Source organism: Solanum tuberosum, unplaced genomic scaffold (assembly GCF_000226075.1).
Source record: "Solanum tuberosum cultivar DM 1-3 516 R44 unplaced genomic scaffold, SolTub_3.0 scf00319, whole genome shotgun sequence".
Lineage (NCBI taxonomy): Eukaryota > Viridiplantae > Streptophyta > Magnoliopsida > Solanales > Solanaceae > Solanum > Solanum tuberosum.
Genome location: NW_006239243.1, coordinates 493,060 through 507,387, shown reverse-complemented (window position 1 = coordinate 507,387; position 14,328 = coordinate 493,060). Strand labels below are relative to the sequence as shown.

The following is a 14,328-nucleotide window of genomic DNA, read 5'->3' as shown; positions in this document are numbered from 1 at the left end:
GGTGGCGTTGGAAAGATCATTCCACAAGCTTCACAACCATAACTGGAACTACTCCTAACTCATCCTGAGCTGGAAGTTACGACTGCTCAAAGTTGGCCAAAAAGCACTGATTTCCACACTTAGCCAATTTTCCAAATTTTTTTCAAATCCTTTCCAAAAATGAAAAATTTCAAATTCTAAGCCTCTTCTTAGCTATTTCAAATTGTCGGATGTTACATTTTACTTCAATTTATTTTTAAAAAATTTGACATAATCAGTTTTGGTTTCAAAGTAAAAATAAATTGAAAAATCACCAAACAGATTATAAAATTATCTCCCTCTTTAAATATATATATATATAGAGAGAGAGAGAGAGAGAAAGAGAATGTGTATGTTGTGTAAAATTAAATTTTTACTCTTTTTATTTGTAATCTAGTTACCTTTTTATAAATTTAATTCTATTTTTTCACTTTCTAGTTTGATTTGTAATTTTATTATGATGATTTTAAAAATTGATTTTATGTTCAAAATCACTTGTTTTTAGTCCTTTAATTATTCATTCTTAGTTAATTCAACTGTCATCAATCAGAACTAATTTTTTTTTAAAAAATTATACCCAAAAAAAGTTCACCAGTGAGTAAATGAGAGCATACCGATAAGTATTCTAAAATCACTCTTTTTCAAAAAATTTTAGAAATATTTTGTACTTGGTGTTGCACTTATGATTGAAATTTAAGTTAAAAGTCTAAAAAAAATCAACCAAAAAAATATATAAATCAAGAAAAGAAGAGTATAATTTTAATGAAGTTTAATTTTTTAATCATATTAGCAATCACGGAAAAAAGGCTAAAACTTGAATTGATATTAATTTACATATTTCTATTTGACTTTTGGAAAATAAAATTTAAGACTATTAAAAAAAGAGAGAGGTAAAATACTTATTATGAGGAAAAGGGAGGAATTTGAAAAAATGAAGGTGAGAGAGTGTGTGGTGTTAAAATGGGGCCACAAATCCAAGTGTCAAAAATTGAATGGAGTCTCACACAACTATTGTTGGTTGGGTCTCAACCATATTAAAATTTTTCGAAAGATATAACCATTTGTTCAGATTTAGATGAAACTGTACTCAGGTGAATGACATTGTTTAATGAAACTGGATCATCGTTTACGTACAACGAAAAATCACTAGGAAGGGGAAAAATTCTAGTAAGACGACTTTATTGATGCGTTATTGTTTAGCACAAGTAAGACGACTAACAAATGTCATGTAACAAGTATTGAGTATGATTTGCGGAAAGTATAACAAAGTCATGAAATGTGCACTATATTAACATGTTCATGAGCAGAGACGAATATAGAATGTGTTACATGTGATTAAGTGAATTCAACGTCTTTTGCTCAAATTGTCAAAAAGTTGTTTTAGATTAAAAACACGTTCATGTAATTTTTTTTTAGAGGGATGAGATTTGGTTTGATCTATTCTTTAATATATTATGTTTCCATTAATAACAATATTGGAAAATAGAAAAGTTAGAAGTTAGCTTATACTTTAATTATAATTTCTTGATATTGAGTTTGGTTTTGTTGTCCAACATATATATTTTTTTATATGCTTATTTTTATTATATGTTGGTACAAAGAATTGATCTTTTTTTTTGTTATTAACTTATATGTGAGATTTCTTAAATAATTTGTGTAAAATATTTTTTACTGTAAGAAAAAATGGTTGTTTTTTTATTTAGTATATGAAAAATTTATTGTAAGACCAATACCAAGGAAATATGAAATAAGAATGGTAAATAATTCTATTTTCGATAAATAAAAAACAGAATCCTAAACTAAGTTGGTAAAATAAATGTAGAGTCCTAATAGTCTTATACTATTACATTTAATAATTATATTTTATAAAATACAAATAATTGAGAACTCTTGTGAGTAGGTGTGCATTCAATAATGCGGAATTTGCCTATTGATATTGTCAATTCCATTCTCTTATATCTTCCTGTCAAATCTCTTTTACGGTTCAAAATTACCTGTGTTGTTTCATCGATGATCGTTACTTCATCAATTCCCATCTACATAGATCATCTACTGATATCGACCGTCAAAAAAATTTATTTTTTGACATTGTTGAAGGAAAAAAATCAATTAAAGTCGTATCAATTGAAGGATCAATTAGTAGTGATTCCAAAGTTGTATTGTTGGACGAGCTCAATCTCCCAGGATTCGATAGTATATATTTTTTTCAAGTGCTTTCATGCGGTGGCTTGGTCTTTATTACGTATCGTGAAAGCAAAAATATTATGATATTATGGAATCGAAAATATAAACTCATTCCAAAGTTGCAAAAGAAGGATTGTTTTCATGTATGGACAATTTATGGTTTTGCCTATGATGTTGTGGCTGAGGATTACAAGGTCTTATGTGTTGATAAAATTGCGAACAAGAATATTGTTGAAATATACTCAATTAAAAATCAATCATGGAAAACAATTCCCAATATTTTTTCCGTTTGTGATGATTTTGTGTTGATTAGAAACTGCAAATCAGTTTCATTAAACGGTGTCATTTACTTTAGGGCTTTCAAAAGGAAGAATCTGATCAATTATATTGTGTCTTTCCATCTAGTAGATGAAAAATTTATTGTAACGCCAATGCCATATAAATGCGGGGATCGCTTGGTTTTACATGTTTTTGGCAATCAGTTTGTGTTATGGCGATTTTTGACAAGGAAATTTCAATTTGGTCACTCGAAAAAGACTGGAAATCATGGAATAACATCACGAGGTTTTCTATTTTAGGAATGCTTGGTTACTACGGAAGTCATGTCATATGTGTTAAGGAGAACGGAAACATATTATGTAGAATAGATGGTGGTCGATTTATTGAGTACAATGTGTCGAAAAATGAGTATACTAAATTTGAAGTAAAAGAATTTCCAAGGTCAGTCAAAATAGGACCTTTGTATGTTGAGAGTTTAGTTTCTTTGAAGATTCCATGGGATTAATTAGAAATTCAATTTTCATTCATCTATTATGTAATAGTTGTTTATCATCTTTATTGATGCTAATGAATGTCATGGAAAAAGTATTGAGTATGATTTGCAGAAAGTATAACCGAGTCATGAAATTTGCACTATACTAACATGTTCGTGAGCATAATTGACGACAAACTAAATTACTATTGTATTATATTGACTTGTGAGTTCGTGGTAGAACTGATAAACTCTAAATCCTGAATCCTTATCATATTGGACGAAACTCAATGCCTTCGATTATAAGACCAACTTTAGCATGAAAAGGCCTAGAATCCAACAATCTTGCTTCAACATCACCATTATCGTCACCTGATTCACCATTGTAAAACTTTCCAATTTCTACTTCAAGCCATCCATCAGTTCTTTTTTCTGGTAACTTTCCTTTCAAATTCCTCGGCGCTCTTGCTGCCAGTATAACAATAGTAGCTCGTTCTTCAGCCTCGTCTTCGTTCTCTTGACTAACAAATCTAACCATTGCATTTGTCAATTCAAGGCCATGGTACCTCGAGTTCCAATCTTGCCTCGGATATCTAGTAAATCGACGTTATTGAGTAATGCTACCTCTGGAAATCTATAGTCAAATACAAAAAAAATCACCTCAAAAAAACTCCGGATTTTTGTATACTACTCCCTTCATTTCAACCTATGTGACAGTGTTTGATTGAACACATAAAAATGTAAACATGATTCATCTTAATACAAAACTCATTTTGATTCGCCCAAATTTATCGTAACAAAACAGAGTAATTAATACCTTGAATCTGCATCAAATGTGTGTTCCCAGAATAATTCAGTGTCTGAAAAAGAAATTGTCAATTGTCTTGAAGACAATAGATAACATTTCTTCCCATTTGTTTTGTCAAGCCAAAAACTCTGCTAATTAAAAAAATAAGTAGAAGTCAAATGGATATTTTCTGTCGTGTCTAGGTAAACACCGTCAAATAAATTGAGAAAGAGGGAGTAAGCATCTTATGATATACTTCAACTTTGCGATTTAGAGTTGATATACCTCTTGTTACAATAGTGGCTCACATGTGCCCCTACTGTTATAACGAGAGGAATATTAGTTCTAAATCACAAAATTGAGGGTATATCAGGACTTTTTCTGTTATTTCTGAACAAAGAAGTATGATATTCTCATTGTAAGAAGTAAAAATTCAACTAGAAAATTACCATTTTACCCTCATCGAGAAGGATAGGAGACTCAGAGAGTCTAAAGTAAAGGTCCTCTTTGTTGTCAAAAAGTATTGGAGAAACTGATCTGGAAACTATATTTTGATGATCGGACGGTAGAAATTTATCCCATACGATATCAGATTCCGCTGCAGCTTTGAATCCTCTCGATATAACCGATGATCTAATGGTGTCTACCGGAGTTGTGAATGAAATTATCTCCGATATGCAGCCCTCCGGCAACATTGTAAAAGGATTCATTGCCTATATTGCGTTGTTAAAGAAGATGAAGATGAAGATGAAGACGAAGAAGAAGAAATAATAATGTGAGGCTGATAAGTGATGAATTCTGGTCAGGATAAGTCAGTTGACAAGTGACCACTTTAACATGGTCCACTTTTAGTCAATAACATTATTTAGACTATTTTTTTCCCTCTTCTCGTCAGGTATTTGATATCAGTATTGAGGCTCGACTAGTTCAAATTCACATTACGTAAGGCCTATTAAAGAAGAAAGTTGTACTCTCCTTTGGAATTTTTAGCCAATCTCACAAAGTGATAATCATGAGCCTTTTTTTCCCCGAGTTTAAATTATATACACTATTAATTGGCGTTTGTCCATAGGTTAATCCAAATATTCTTCATTTTGTTTGAATTCGTGGATATAGAGTTGTATTTGGTTATAGTTCTTGCAAAGTATATTTAGAATAATATTCATATTTGAATGTACTTTTCCTTAAAAAAAACATGAAAAAAAAACAAAATATGCTCTAATAGACTTATAATATCACATAATGGGTAGTCGCATATTGTCATAGATTAGATTACATATACGAGCTACTACATAGTCTTACGCTTGTCAATTTTTAATACAAAGATACATTACTACAAAAAAATCAACAACGTCTAATACTGGTTGTTCTTTACGAGAAGATGAAGCAGCATTGTTAACTCCGTTGTTGGTTGGTAGCTAATATAACCAACCATCAAAAAGTGAATTGAAAAACAGGTTATAAGTTGTTTACTAAAATTTGAAGTACAACTTCAAGTTAAATTCGAAATTTTCAAATAAAGTGCTCCCAACATAGACAATACTTTGAAGCAACCATTAAATAAAATTGTATATATATTTCCACAAAAAAATTATGATTACACATCTTATACAACAAAACTGGGAATTCAGAAAGATAACATATTCAGTAATCTAAAAGTTCATAACCTTATTCAAGTATATTAACACAAACTATATAAACACACTTTTCTATCTTTTCTGGAAATTGAATGCTTTGATACCTAAAGCAAATGTGAAGGCGAAAACAACAGCAAATGCAACGATCACACCAGCAACAACTCCGAGAAAATCATGTTTAATTCCGTAGTCATTTCTCAAGTATTCTTCCACAGTTTGACCATTAACAATATCTTGGAGGTCTCCAAATTGCGATGCAACCAAACCATACAACGTCCATGCAACAGGGCACCCCCAGTAGTACCATCTCCACCATATCGGAATACGCTGTTTTTAGTCCAAAAGAAGGGGGCAAATGATCAATTTTATTTATTGTATGTTTTTTGTACTTGAAGAAAAAAGTTGAAATATGTTTAAGAACTTACAGGTCGTGGAACGATGAATCCTGAGAAGAGATTCCATACTGTATAGAAGAATCCAGCGACAATTGAAGCAACGTTTTGATTCGGGGTAATAGCCACGGTCATCATGCCAAAGAAGGTGAAGTATAGGAAAGTGAAGAACATGAAGAAGAAGTACCAAAAGAATTTTGCTACGGTCCATTCGAATCCAATCATAGAATAGACAATGAGACCATAGACAACAGATTGTACAAATACATATGGAATTTCAATAAAAACCTGCACGAAAAACATTTAAGTTTTCGTAAATAATGTGAATGATTTGAACTTTTAAGACGAAAAATTGCCACTGTGTCTAGCTACTTACTTGTGCAAAGGCATATGGTATGGCAGAGTACATCCCGGCAGCTTTTTCTCTGTAGAATACAGTACGTTCAACCGATACAACAGGCTGAACTGATGATGCATTTTGTACACCGAGGAAGAGAACAGCAGCGTACATAGATCCCATCGCGTTGGTTAGATCTTGAGGCCTACTCCTGTAATTGAAACAACAAAATAAAATGAGACATTTTAGCATTTATAAGAATTATAAGTTGGCAGTTTGGCTTCTTATTTCATTTTTCGTGTTATAGTACTTACACTTTGGTACCGAGATCCCAGAACATTGACCCGAATATGAGTGCTATGAAGGTAGTGAAGAGAAATCTGACTGCAGTGTATGCCGGATTACGCCAATATGACCAGCGTTGCTTCCACAAACAAGCCATACATTGGACCCAAAATGGCTGTGAGAATTGGTTTTCAAAATGCAGGTCACTTGTACCAGGTCGTGGCACACTTAGTTCCGTAATCAAGGCTTTGTTCCTCCTGCAGAGGTCTGAGTTCTTGTATAAGTCGGTGAAATCGACCCCTAATGACATTTCTTGAGATGAGGATGTGACTTCTAACATCCAAGTTGCTGGATTGTAACCTTCCTCTATTTTTCCAACACCGGGCATGGACTGAATTCACGGTGAAAATAAGCTCGATCAGTACTTGATTATATAAAATGATCAGTAAAAGGAGCATACTTTTCCAATTTCCAAAGAAAACTAACTTACCTCGAAATATTTTATCAAATGGCATGATTCGCGACCTAATGGACCAACGTATATCTCTTGTCCTCCTCGTTTCATAAGAAACAACTGTAATGACATGTTCGTATTAGTATCTTGATATCTAGAGGGAAGGCATAAGGCGAATTAGCAATAGATGCAAAAGGTGTTTCGTCTTACCTCATCAAAAGCCTCGAAAATGTCAATGCTAGGCTGATGAATGGTACAAACAACGGTTCTTCCTGTATCGACAGTGTTCCTAACAGCTCTCATCACAATTGCAGCAGCTCTTGCATCCAACCCTGAAGTTGGTTCATCCATAAAAATAATCGAGGGGTTTGCTACTAGTTCAACTGCAATCGTCAACCTTTTACGTTGCTCAGTTGACAGACCATTGACTCCTGGCAACCCGACTAATGCTGATCTTAGTGGTGTAAGCTCAACAAGATCCATAACTTCCTCAACAAACATCTGAAATGGGATAACGGGTATAAGATGACCAGTAAGATAAATTCTCATTATGGAAGGAAAGGGAATGATGTAAGGTGAACTTACCATTCTTTTGTGTTCATCGACGTCTTGAGGTAAACGCAGCCAAGCTGAGTAAACCAAGGACTCGTAAACTGTAACATAAGGTGAATGGATGTCATTCTGTTCACAGTATCCAGAAATACGTGCAAACGTTTCTTGCTTCTTGGGATATCCAGAAATCTTGATGCTCCCGTCAATGTAACCTCCGGTTTTCCTTCCAGCCAATACATCCATCAACGTTGTTTTACCGGCCCCACTAACTCCCATCAAAGCTGTGAGAACACCTGGTCTGAAAGCTCCACTCACACCCTTCAAAAGTACTAATCTATTGTCACTGCTACCTTGCTCTCTCATTTCCTGCAAATTGTCAAAAAATCGAGTCACATTTCGATTAAAGGAAAGTTGCAGCACCGGTTTTTAATGACTATAAATTCTTGGTTGCTCACCGGAGGCATGTCAACGGAGTATACAACTTCATCAAAGGTGATGGACTGGGGTTCAAATGGAAGAACCATGCCCTTCTTCTTATTCTGATTCTCACCGACAGAATCTCCTTCCGCTGTGCTAGTTATCTGGGGCGATGATCCACTACTTTCGTTGTTCTCACCCTCTTCTGAAATCGTAGCTTGTGGCTTTCCAAATGCTGCAGATACTCATTCCATGTTAGTACATGTCATCTTTTTATTTATGGATATATCAATGAAGAAACTCAAGATACTCACGGTTAAGATAAGCGAGAGCAAGACTGTAGGCGATGTTAAACAGAATTGTGAATCCAGCAAGTGCCCCTATACCTATCCAGTACCAATATGCATCGGGAAAGAACCCTCGTGATCTCACCACCGAAGGTCCAAGTGGCTCAGTTCCATTTGGGGCAGTCTGTTTCAGTGAGAGTTCATTTCAGCATTCATAGGTGAAAAAAAAATTACAGGCCGCGTTATGTACACAAACTTACATGTTTCCACTTTTCCCCATCAAACTCATTCACAAGAATTGCATTCACCGAGAACATGAGTGGTGACGTCCAGTATCCCCAAATCCACCAGTCCTTCACGTCAGCTACACCGTTCGGAGAAAAGAGAAAAGTAAGCATTTGAACAACACAAGAGCTACTATAAACACTTAAGGCACAAAACTTACTTCGTGCAAGGGCGAAACCACCCAATGCAAATTGTAAAAGCAGAGCACATGCTCCAAATGTGCTAGCAACTCCCATGGTCCTTCCAACTGCTGCGATAAATCGGAACAAGCCAGATGCCATCTGGTTTACTAGTACGAGTAGCAAAAATTGTTTGAAAAATCTGCACAAACAACAGCAGATCAATAACCACAGGAGAAATGATATTTGTGATGATATGACAACGATTACACCATACAGTCTTTCGTCCCATACCTTCCAACATTAGGATCAAATCCGATGACATAATAGGTGAGGACCGTCCACATCCCAACTTCAAGAAGAGTTACTGGGATTTTTAGGATCCATGAAGGAATTGCATATGCCCATGAAGGATAAAAGAGAAAGTCCCTTTGCTTATAGAAAACCGGAAGCTTGTAGAGCGTCAAAGGGAGCTCAGACAAACCATTAAACATAAGCATAACAACCGTAAAAAAGAGAGCACCAGTGTATATTCCTCCATCTGTCTCAGTATCCCGAGGCATTTCAGTTCGAAAAAATATGGTCATTGTCATAAGTGCAATGACCATGAGCTGAAAAAAAACAAAGAGAGGATTAGTAAATTTCACATGGATATGACAAGACTATGACATATATCGATATAACGAATAGACCAAGTAGTTCACCTGAAAGAATTTGAAGATGTAAACAAACGAGTTCCGCTGCATTAGCAAGAATTCTCTTTCAGTGCAAACCTTCAAAAGCTGTTTCTTTCCGATACCGTACTTTTCAGTAGTCAAAGCGGCAGGGTGGCTTTTGCTCTTGTCAAATGCAGTTGAAAGCTCATTGCTTACTTTTCTCCCAACATGGAAAGACTGATAAGCCTCAGCAAATTCTTTCGATGTGATAAATCTGTAAGGCTCATCCCTCCTTACCCAATATTGCTGTTGATCCTTCTTAGATGTCACCTGCAAGAAATTCGAAACATTCCACGTTAGAACTTAGAACCGAACACTGCATCAATGCTTCGAAAACTTTATCATCCTTGTTTCTTATAAAACATACTTCTTGCAAGAAATCAGCCACGCCTTTTCTGTCAGGGCATTTGAATCCCATGGATTCAAAGAACTCGAGCACGTCCTCTCGTGGACCCTGATAAACAATGTAGCCATCTGATAACAGAATGATATCATCAAACAAGTTGTAAGTCTCGGGAGCAGGCTGCAAGAGAGAAATCAGAGCTGTTCCTTTCAAGATTTGAACAGATTGCTTTAGGGAATTCACAATGGAGTAAGTTGTGGAACTGTCAAGTCCAGTTGAAATTTCATCCATGAAAAGGGCTTTAGACGGTCCGACAATCATTTCACCAGTAGTGACACGCTTCTTCTGTCCTCCCGAAATACCCCTTATCATTTGATCTCCCACCATAGTATCCGCGCAAATATCAAGTCCCAGAATCTGAAAAATGGAATTTACAGACAAATGAATAACTTATCTATCGACCTTTGAATAGCTCGAACATATGAAAAATGATTGGGAAATAAAAGTTACCTTAAGAACATAATCTGTAATCACTTTGGATTCTTGTCCTTCTGTTGATACAGCCTACATTTCCATTCAACAATATAATATTAATTATTCGATTATAGCTCAAACATACATCAGTTAAAAGAAATCGAAATTGTTTCCAGTCTTACCTTCATGAACATGTCAATATCAACATCCGGTTTGATATTAGCTGCTTTCTCTCTTCTCGATAGTTCAGCCAACATTTCTAAAACATAATTCAAGAAAATTAGTCAATAATTGATCAATAACGCGAACAAAAACTAATTAAACAAAACTAGAAAAATGGAACTAACCATAACGCGAACCAACTCCTTGACATCTTGCGGAGAACTCCAAAGTTTCTCTGACAGTCATTTCTCCAATATGCAAATCATGCTGGCTAATATAGGCCGCTGTTCTTTCTGGCACAAATTCATGTAATTCATGTCCGTTATACGTCACCTTTCCAGTAACCTGATTTCATCATAACATTATAAACTTTAGTCTTACATATATTCAAATCTAAAATTATAAGTTGTTTCAAAATTCTTACCCTTAGATCAGAATCAAGTTTTCCAGCCAAAGCAAGTAACAAAGTTGTTTTTCCAGAACCAGGAGGTCCTAAAAGCAGAGTCATTCGACAGGGCTTGACGTAGCCACTAACATCCTTGAGAATTGTAACTGAACGTTTTTTCGATGGAAAGATGTGAATTGAATCCAATAAACTCTTTATAAGCCAACAAAGAACAAAAAAAAGATGTTAGCTTTTCAGAACACCTTTTAAATCACACTATAATCACTGTTATCATTTCCCTTTTCAACTAATGGAAACGATTAGCACCACAAATCGCCTGATTTTAACGAAAAAAGGATACAAATGACCTTTTCACATTGTTCTTGAGGTATATTTGAACTTATATTTCACCTTCAACTATAATTCTACCATACTAAGAAATCATCAGGTGAAAGTAGACAACTTTTAAGATTGTAAGAGTTGCCAGCAATTCAGGTTGATTTCTCAGATGGTCACTCAACTAACAGTTATTAACTCAGAAAGTCACCTAAGTGATTTTACGAAATAATAACTATAAGTTGAGTGAGTATCTGAGAAATCAACTCCATCAATTCAAGAATCATACGATTCTTGAATCAAACTACCATTTTTTTCATTTGAGCAAACACTAAAACATGAGTACTTCTTCTAGAGGTGATAATATAGAATTATACACAATATAAATCAAATATTTTTTGGGAATTTACCTCAATGAAGTTAGAAATGAAGTTTGTAAAAGTAGGCAAAGCTCTGCTTCCAACATATGCATCTGCCTCAATATTCAAATGCTCAAATCTCACTTCTATTGATGGAAAATCAATCCCAACCCTGTTTTTTTTTTATCAGAAAAAAAATAAATTACAAAACTTAGCACCAAACTAGATAAGCAAGAAAAAACAACTCAACTATAGAATATTCTATTTTATTACTCATATACATCGACAGTATAAAGAATCTTTTCCATTATCAGTGTATTTTAACATGTCAAAATAGGTAATTATGTCTTATTTTCTAGATTATCAATACTCTCTGTCTCAATTTATACAAAGCGTTTTGACTCAACATGTAGTCAAGAAAGAAAATAAAAATAAATACTTTCTTAAACTTGTAATTTAAAATAAATTATAAATATTTGTGCGATGAATATAAACTATCTCATAACTTATATCTAAATGTAGGAAAAGTATCATTATTTCTAAAACATAATAAAAAGCAAAATGCATCACATAAATTAAAACAAAAAGAATACTACTTTCATATATTTTCCCTATTTCAATTTTTAAACCATAGTTAATTAAGTGCACTTGAGTAAAAGAATCTCTTAATTAATCAATACTTTCTTAATCACAATACAAAATGAAAACTGGACAAGCAAAAGCAAGCATCAAGTAAGTATCAATAACTATCTTTTACCTAATCTGATCGTGTAAAAATTCTTTATACTGTCAGCGTATATAAAAGTTTTAAATTCAAATTGAAAAACAAATACCTGTCAATCCTATTCTTGAGTTTCAACAAGAATTTTTCATTATCTTCATCAGCAACTTTAACAAGTCTTTCAAGTAAATTCTTTCTTTGTTGAACACCAAGATCATCAACATCAACTTCAGCAGCAACACCTTGTGATCCAAATAATATACCTTTTCTTAATCTATCATAAGTTGGTAATTTTTCAAGTGCTGCCCATTTTAATGCCTCTTCATCGTCTTCGTCTCGATTTGATCTTGAAAATACTTCAACTCCATTATTTCTCCATATTGAATTACTATTTTCTCTCATACTACCTCTCATGCTTCCTCTTATACTGCGACCACGCAAATTACTTAAATCTGATGGCTCCATATTGGAACAAAATTAAAAAAGATTGAAATTACACCAATTGATATAGTTGTTGTGTATGTTATAAAAATGGAGTTTTTTTTTTTCTTTAAAAGAATGAGAATAAAAAATGAATTGAGTTTGGAGTTTTGATGTTAAATGTAAAGGTGTTATATAGAAGCAAGAAAAAAGGAAGATGAGGATTTTAATGTTGATTTTTTAATTATATTTTTTAGGTACATATATTGGTCCATTGTATTTTTTTGGATTTATTGACTAGTTGAGAATTATTTGATGAAATTATAGTTTGTATTATTTGACGTAAATAGTACTATACTTCTAGAGGAATTTTTAAGATTTACTGTTTATTTGCAGCCGTCACATGTTTATAGATTTTTGGAGGAATTTTATGTTTTCTTACTAGGACCTAGGCTATCATATGAGATTTAAAGGGTATGTTTGGTACGGAGAAAAATGTTTTTATTTTTTTATTTATATCTGGTTGATAATTTTGAGTTTTTTTTTATAGAAAAATTAGGTTCTTCAATAGGGAAAATTGTATGAAATAGCAATTTATTAATTCAAATTAAATGCTATAGCCATAGTTTATTTTAATTGTAATTCGCAGCATACATCCCCTTTTTTTGCCATCTGATTCGATATACAATTAGCCATTTTCGGTATACAATTAGTCATTTTATACATTTCGGTATAAAATGTATAAAATGCGTGTTTGTTTGTATAAAGCAAGAGAAAAGTGTATATACAAATACAAATACATATATTTTCATCATATACACTTATAATTATACAAATACAGATTTATAATACAAATTACAATGGATAAATGAATTTATACAAAACTAAACAATTTGTATAAAATTAGATGTTTGTAGCGAATTATACAAATCAAAAGCTCCATAGAAAACATAAAATTTGCTATGGAGTGCAATTATGCAAACTGTAGCTATAACATACAAATATGATTTTTATGTTTGCTATATGTGAAAGTTGTTCTTTTTTAATAAATGAGGAAAATTACTTTTTTAATTATAGGGAAAATAATTAAGTTCCATAAGTAAATTTTGTGATGATCATAAAATAGTTAGTTCTCTCTAGTTTTTATTTTCTGCATGTTGATTAATTAGTAGAAGTTTGTTACTTATTAGGATTGATAAGGTAATGTCTCTTTGCTTGTATTTATTTCCGTTGAAATCTTTATTGTTGTTATTAATAAAAAGTTGCTAAACATTGTCTAATAATATAAATTCAATTTTTTTTTTAAATGTTGATTATGTTCTCTCCAAACTCCAACACACCTTATCTTCACTTTATCACCATAGACCGCATCCCCTCCCCCTCACGACCCCACCATTTATTCAAATTATATAAAAATGTTTTAAGATAATGTTTTTTATTTATATTTAATTACATATTAAACACAAAAAAGAATCTACTTATTATTCTAAATTCTAAAATATTTTCTGCAACCCAAAATCAGAAAAGATTTTGCATTTAAGCTTGGTGGAAAAGTTAACGTGGAATAATATAATTAAAATAGAAGCTTATAATTTGAGTCAAAAGCAGCCAAAAAAGGCCACCAGCGTCTAGAAGCACACGAGAGTCAACAACATATAGTCATTTCCTTCCTCAACTAATCATGTATGGGCTTATTTGAGATATCGTTTGTTCGAATATTTTTTGAATGATGCATCAAATGTTATTATAGAAATATATAATATGATATGATATAATATAATATATTAAATATCAAAAATATATTTGAAGTATTTGATCTTTTGAATTTTCTATCTGAACTATTATATGTGAATTTATTCCTACCTAAATTATTAATAAATGTTTATCGCAACGCACTCGATTATCAA

The 14,328-nt window shown here is 32.9% G+C and overlaps 2 protein-coding genes across 4 annotated transcripts; both read right to left on the bottom strand.

Moving 5' to 3' along the window:
- Positions 1–3,090: 3,090 nt before the first annotated feature.
- Positions 3,091–4,567, bottom strand: LOC102584683 (F-box protein PP2-B1-like). Of its 2 annotated transcripts, none has more exons than XM_006360287.2 (3): positions 4,190–4,567; positions 3,771–3,892; positions 3,091–3,546 (listed from the first exon to the last, which is right to left on the bottom strand). In XM_006360287.2, exons 1-3 carry the CDS (start codon positions 4,448–4,450, stop codon positions 3,225–3,227), a joined length of 705 nt encoding a protein of 234 aa, XP_006360349.1. In that variant the 5' UTR covers positions 4,451–4,567; the 3' UTR covers positions 3,091–3,224. The 2 variants fall into 2 exon arrangements, with proteins under 2 accessions (XP_006360349.1, XP_006360350.1); XM_006360288.2 differs by having other exon boundaries at positions 3,771–3,889; positions 4,190–4,563.
- A 357-nt stretch (positions 4,568–4,924) lies between these two features.
- Positions 4,925–12,565, bottom strand: PDR2 (pleiotropic drug resistance protein 1-like). 2 transcript variants are annotated; one of them, XM_006360286.2, is made up of 20 exons: positions 12,114–12,565; positions 11,332–11,452; positions 10,625–10,798; positions 10,386–10,545; positions 10,221–10,297; positions 10,075–10,128; positions 9,589–9,981; positions 9,210–9,491; positions 8,800–9,116; positions 8,547–8,707; positions 8,362–8,465; positions 8,129–8,285; positions 7,853–8,049; positions 7,431–7,763; positions 7,056–7,346; positions 6,882–6,965; positions 6,421–6,782; positions 6,146–6,317; positions 5,803–6,057; positions 5,367–5,704 (listed from the first exon to the last, which is right to left on the bottom strand). In XM_006360286.2, exons 1-20 carry the CDS (start codon positions 12,464–12,466, stop codon positions 5,450–5,452), a joined length of 4,302 nt encoding a protein of 1,433 aa, XP_006360348.1. In that variant the 5' UTR covers positions 12,467–12,565; the 3' UTR covers positions 5,367–5,449.
- Between the last annotated feature and the right edge of the window lie 1,763 nt (positions 12,566–14,328).